General features: G+C 19.2%; 1 protein-coding gene across 1 annotated transcript; it reads right to left on the bottom strand.

Moving 5' to 3' along the window:
• Positions 1-5923: 5923 nt before the first annotated feature.
• Positions 5924-7036, bottom strand: PGO_001625 (variable surface protein; the record flags this gene model as incomplete). The annotated part of the gene is made up of 3 exons (XM_028690981.1): positions 5924-6172; positions 6295-6633; positions 6920-7036. 3 exons carry the CDS (start codon positions 7034-7036, stop codon positions 5924-5926), a joined length of 705 nt encoding a protein of 234 aa, XP_028546782.1.
• Positions 7037-7706: the final 670 nt, after the last annotated feature.

Genomic DNA, 7706 nt, shown 5'->3' with positions numbered 1-7706 from the left:
TATATTAGATATAATTTAATTATTTTCATAAATTAACATATAATATTCTAACGATTACAATTTTCTTTCGTTTATTTTGTACTAACGTTTAGGGTTTAGGTTTTCAGGATTTAATAATTAGAATCCACTATTTTTACATTTAATTATAGATATATTTATATACTCAAATGAGGTCACATTGAATATGTATATTATTTTTATATATTAATTCTAGGGTTATGAATTTAAACATATATAATGTAATTTCTTATATATAAGTTTATAACTGTAACGCAGTGTTTTTATATTATTTTAGAATGTATAAAATTTATTTTTGCTATGAGACATGTTGTACATTAATAATATATATATATAAACAATGTACCAAAATTGGAATTATTGATCATTTTCAAATTTTGCATACGCACTTAATATTTTTATTGTTTTATTTATTTTTTTCCCTTATATTATTAATGAGCACTAAAATAACTATATAAGATTTATTATGATTATATATATGCATATGATGTAATTTTTTATATTATTATATTTAAATGAATTATTTTTTTTAAGAATTCTATAAATTAATTTTATATATATATAATGTGTAAAATCTATTTATTAAATTATTATTATATATATTTCGAGTTTTTAATGTATATATAATATATGCATGCAAATATATATTGCTGATTGTTGTTATTATATAATAATATTATATTATATATATTTATTAATTCTATTATAAAGAAAATTAGTTTAAATACTAAATGGAATAAATAAATTAAAATTTTAATAAATATCCTAAAGCGTATATTATAATATTCTTAATATATAAGTACAAATATAGGATATGAACCATTTATATTAACAATAAGATAAATTTACAATTATTTAGATTATATAATTAACACTATACATTAATAAATATACTCTATATAATACAGATAAAATTCATGTTACATTTCATTTAATAAATATATCTAAGATTCCATCTGGTGAAGTATCATAGTCTAAAATTTTCACAGAAATACAGATATAACAATAAATATAATTTTTATTTTTATAAGGAAACAGTGGTTTATGTGGTATTTTATTAAATGACATAATTTAATATTGATTATTCATAGTTATTTCATCGCATAATGTAAATATATCATTATTTTTTGTGTCTCTAAAATGACAAATAATATACAATGATGAAAAGAAAGAATAAAGTTAATCTTCCAAAATATTTAAAACCTATTACTATCATGAAGAATCAATTTATCTATTCTTGTAATAATTCTTTTTATTATATCTACTAATATATTTTTTTACTTGACTTAATATTATGCTTCTTTCTATCGTATTATATAATATGAGTACATTTTCAACGTGTTGAGTAACTCATATATTTTTTATTTATCTAATATATTTAAAAATTTTGAACATAATTATTTCTTAAGAAGAGATGATTTCAAATATTATTATTTATTTTTATATAAAAAAAATTAAGGTCTTTTATATATTTAATAATGTTTTTCTCCTTCATAATATAGATTATGCCATAAGAATGCATAAATAAATAATATATTATTACCTACTTTTCTATGATTTGAAGAATATTTTTGCTTTCAGAATGTATTTCTTAACAGCATAATTATGGGAGTATACATTGATATATAAGAATTATGTAGAAAATACTTAATTCTTTATCCATTATATATGCCCTAATTATCAATACAAATTATAAACAAATCAGTAAACTCGCATACGATATAGAAACTACCATTTACTTTCTATCAAAGCCTATAATCCATAAATATTGCAATAGCTATAAAAATTATTTTCTCAAACTTTGTTGTAGGCTTATAGATGTGACTCTTTAACTCTTAATCTTTATATGGAAACAGAAACATTTTTACAAAATCCGAATTTATATGTGAGTTTTTTGATAAGATTTTATGTTATAAGACTTGATAATTTTTGCTATAATTACAACTTATCGTTCTGAAGGATTTTATTTACTGAATGTTGTCCAGTTTAAACTGACGCACGATGTGGAATATTATAAAACACAATTCATGAGTGATGTTCCTTAGCTAAATTATAAATTTTGAGATATTTTTTTTCATAGGATAATATACATTATCTTTTAAATCATTCGTATAATTCCGCATTGTTTTGTATATACCTATTATATTTCTTGCAATCACAAACTTAACTATTATCGGAATTACTGTAATAATAAAAATCTTCACAGTAATTATATAATTGTTTTGATTTTCCATTTAAATTTGAGAAATCAGATAATATTTGGTATTATATTTGTTGCAATTATGCTCATTTTTATCTTCAACAGCAAGAATACTATACGATATATGAAAATCACCAAAAAAAAGGTTAGAATTAGTAGTATAAATAGAACCATAATTTATATTTAATCTTTTATATATTCAATAATATAAAAGTATACAGATAATTTAATCTTAACTATGTTTATCTAAATTCTTAAGTTTAGTTTTTAAATATTTTAGAATTTTCGAACAAAATCTTTTAACACTACTTTTCATCAACGTAGGGAATTTTAATCATCTATATTCTGTATTAAATTCTTTTAATCTTTTATAATCCATTGTGAAATTATAATATAAAATTTCAGGTAGCAATAATTCTTGAGATATTCCCAATCAATTCTAATTAAAAAGCGCAGTAAATTTATTGAAAAATAAATATATTATTCAAATATTACTATTAATTAATAAGAAAAGGATTTGATAATTAAAATAATTAGAATAAGCATATATGTTCAATGTAAATTAATATGAATATACACGTTCACTAACTCCAAAAGATTAATATATTGTATTTAAAAAACCTTACAAATTTAGCAAAATTTTGAAAACACGATATACCTATACATATTTTTTCCATGTAATAGGAAATATGATTAGATTTAACCAATATGTAGAATTATATTTTTGCTATAGGAAACTCACTATATTGATAGTGCCATAGTAAGTGTATATAGAATATAAAAAAGAAATGATTTAAGTAACAAAATTAAATTTATAAATAAACTCACATTCATTCATGTGATGAAAAATGCAAATGTTATAACGTATATTCAAAATAAGATATATTATGTATCAGTGTTAATATGTATAATTAAATTTATTGGACTACTAAAAAAGATATGGTATTAACTACATAATAAATATTTATAATAATTCTATAAATTTAAAATATCAAAGAATACTACGTTGAAATAATACGCATTTTAGATAAATGTCAAAAGAATATATTTATTTATTTCCTGATTTTAATTTATAATGAATTCTGTTTTTAAATGTGCCATTTAATGTATACGCTTACTTAAAGAATATGTAAAAATGCTTATATAAAGTTTTTAATATAATTTTAAAAAAATAATTACATCAATAAATATATTTTATTAAATGCAATAATTTTATCAAAAATTGTGTAAATTATATTTTGCTATATTATTAATTTGTACAATAAAATTGTAAACATTTTATATATATATATATATAGTTGCGTGTATTACAAAATTTACGGCTTCGATGAAAATATATTTTTTAGCAAGATAATAATAATGTTTTAAAATTTTTTGTAAATAATGAATTTATATAATTTATGTATTTCTTTATTTTGCTAATGAGCAAATATTATAATCTATATTTTCTGCGCTATTTTTATTTTCTAGAAAAAACCTAATTATAGTTTATATTTGTAACCTAGTAACAAATTATCATGTATAAACATATTTATAGTTTATTTTATCAATTTGAATGAACGTTAAATTTATACGTTCATCGTATTATTTATATAAAATAGGTATATTACATATTTGAATTTTTATTGTGGAATATCTTATGTGTTCAATAATATGAATTAAATATTTCTTGGAAAATTTATATATTAATTTCCTATTAGGCTTACTATATTTACAGTTTATTTTATATTATATTCATGTTATTAGTATCTATTCAAAAATGAAACTCTATAGTGTACAATTTAAGAGTTCGCTAAATATAAATTTGTTTTCATATTTTAGTATGCATATGTTTTTTACAACAGTCAATATGCATTTATATGTAGCAGACACTGCTTTTCTTTTAAACACATAATAAAAATAAACATTATTTAATATTTTAATGTGAATATAAATATAATTTATTATGAAAATCTTCTTCACATAATCAATAATATGTGTACAGCAAATTCTCATTAAAGAGCATTTATAAAATAACATAAATAAGTAAACACTTAAAGAAAAATAAAATATACAAATCATATGATCTAATAATATTTTTTTAATTTTTTGTTTTACCTTTATCGTTATATTATATTATATAAGGCATATTTCATATTAATATATATAATTTTTTGATTAATATTAATACTCTACATATGTTACATTTCTTAATAGTATAATATATATAAGGTAAAGTGTTATATTATTTTCAACATTACCTTATAGTATGTGATAGTTCAGAAATTATATATTTACCACTTATTTATATTTTATTTTATACATATTTACTTATGCGTATTTTCACCTAATTCTGCTATTATACGTATATTATCTTTAGCATTATATTCTACTGCGAGAAATTATTAAAATATTATATTATGTATTTTTTTTTGGAATAATATAAAGTTAAAAAAATAATGATTAAGTATTATTTATGTAATAAATGTTTTTTACCCAAGGTTTTAACGAATAAATGTATAAGGAAAAACAATTTTTTCAATTTTTAGTAGTTACGACATCATGAATAACAATGTTTTTTATGTTTAAGAAAAATAAGTATTACTTAAAATATAAGAAATAATATGAATAAAATGCATATTATTTATACACAATAAATTATACTATACAAGAATTAATAACATTATCGAAATAAAAATTAAAAAATTTCTTCGTACAATAATATATTATAAAAGAATAATTATATGAAATAAAATATGTCACGATACACCCCTATTATGAATAAACTACTATTACTAGGGTAATATGTGAAACTAAGGAAGAATATATTCTTTCCAAAAAATAAAATTTAAATGTATATTTAGTTAAAAAAATATGCATTGCTAGTCAAAAACATAAAATTTTTATTTTTAATATCAATGATATTATGCAAATTTTGTGTTATTATATAAATTAATAAAATATTTTAATGTTTGTCATTTACGCTTAATGACAATATGATCCGTGCCTATTTCATTTCATTAATACTTTATGTTTGTTAGATTGCATATGCCACAGTATTATTTTCCTTTTCCATGTTTTATCATTTTTACATACAATCACTAAAGGAAATATATGTAATTAATGTATTAACATAGAGGACTATATATATAAGTATAATATATATAATTCCATAATTTTTGCCCATATTTATTATAAGGAGTACTTTCCGTTACATGATTTTTTATATGATGATATATGTTCAGTTTTTACATTTTACTATTTTTCTTAATAAACATTTTAGAATGTTTATGTGCACTAAATAGAAATATTGTATTAAAATATATATATTTTTTTTTATAAATATTTACGATATGCATATAATATTACATTTTTAATAGTTATTTCTTGTTATAACTAATTGTTAAAAATTTTAATACACTTAATAATTGAAGAGTTATATTTTCACATAGGCATTATATAATTATCTAGCAGAAGAATAAGTTATGTTATACTTCTTTTCATCAGGATCTCCATCATCACTTTCATATTTGCACGTTATATATTCGAATAGTTTGTCTTCAATATTCATTCTCTTTCTTTTTTTCCTTTTAATCCGAAGTCCTACATTTTACAATGATTCCCTAAACTAATAATAGAAATGATGTATTAATGAATTTTTAAGAATACTTAATATATGAAATAATTCTTGTTTGAATGTAATAAAAAAATATGCATAATATATATTTATATCAAACATAAATTATTAATAACCCTATAAAAATATAGAAAAATTGTTCCTATTACAATCGTAACAAGAACTGTTGTTATTATAATATTTTTATTGATATTTCTTCTAGCAAAAATTTTAACAAAATCTTTTTCTAAATGCATCGTTCGTTCATGTTCTTTTTTTAAATTGATCATATCTTCACTATCTTTTTCTAAATTCGGCCCTTGATCATGTTGTATTTCTAAATCCATCGCTTCTTCATGCTTTTTTCTCTTGATACTTTTAACTCGCAAGAACGCAAATAAGTTTCGGATTCACTTTCACCATGTTCATTATTAAATTCCATTCTGCACTGTTTCTTCAATATCAATGCATTATGTTCAACTAGACATCTAATATGATATAATTTATTACGCAAAGCAATATCCTCGAAAACATTAAGGTTTTTTAAGACAGCATTATATTTTTCAATTAAACTTTCAATATTGTAACAAAAATTAACATCCAGCAAATTATATGGCATAATATGATTTATATAACAATATACATTATATATATTATAAAGATTTTTTATGTTTTCATAATTTATATCATTTTCACGTTCAAATTCAAAAGTACATTTCTTTACATGTTGATCAGAAGTAAGAGTATTAACATATTTCTTCAAATAATTAAATATACGTTCAGCTTCATTTTTATTATCTTCTTCAATTTCTGTTTTTATCTAGTATTTAATAAAATTGTCACATTTATTGTTATCATTTAAATCACTTCTCTTAACATTCTCAATATAATTTTTTATAATCCAACAATAAGGAGAAGTAATTTGTGTTATATGTACTGCAACATCTTGGGTACTAAAAAATTTATCAGTATCTCCATGACTACCATTAAAGAGCAAAATATTATGGATTTTAGTCCTGTATAATGCGTAATCATTGTAATCCAAATACTAACAAAAAACATATAAATTATAGAATATATGCATATTAATGTAAATCTAAGTTAACTAATATTATAGATATATTTCTAAAGTAATCCATGCAAGAAAATATGTTATTATTTATCATTATAGAAGCATATAAAATGTACATTTCAATACTTATATCAATTGACATTGTATACATAAAAAAACAAAAACTATTTCAATATTAATATTATTTTATTTAAAGTTATTGTACATTGGATAAAATAAAATACATCTTGTATTGTGAATATCTATTAATAATATTAATATATAATGATGTAATTTATTAGAAAATGCATTTATATTAATACATAATTCTATAATATAATTTGTTATTAAGAAGTTGGAATCAAAGAATAATAAGTACGAAGGATAATTAATGAATCATTCATATAGATTAATGAGATATATAAAACATATAAATATGAAAATATTATTAATAATAATAGATCATAACTTTAATGATTTTTTACACATTGAAATAAAATTCTTTATGTAGATACCCCATATTCAATGGGTAAAGTATATTAAGATAAGTATATATTTCAATTACTTAGTTTGGACGTCATACGTATAAATTAAGTTTGTTTTTGATAATAGCTAAATATTATATAAGACAATATTATTTTATAAATATATTTTATATAGGTTTGAAAATCACCTGATAATTATTTAATTAATTAGTGTTCTTGTGATCTTACTTGTACATTATATATAAATGTATAATAATTATTTGTTATTATAAATCATTGAACAGAAGAAGATATTATACAAAACAAATATATTTCATTTTTTTATCTAATAATAAGAAATGTCATATAAATTGATAT

Source organism: Plasmodium gonderi, assembly GCF_002157705.1.
Source record: "Plasmodium gonderi DNA, contig: Pgo-contig_167, whole genome shotgun sequence".
Lineage (NCBI taxonomy): Eukaryota > Apicomplexa > Aconoidasida > Haemosporida > Plasmodiidae > Plasmodium > Plasmodium gonderi.
Note: the sequence above shows the minus strand (reverse complement) of the source record. Positions and strands in the feature narration are given on the sequence as shown.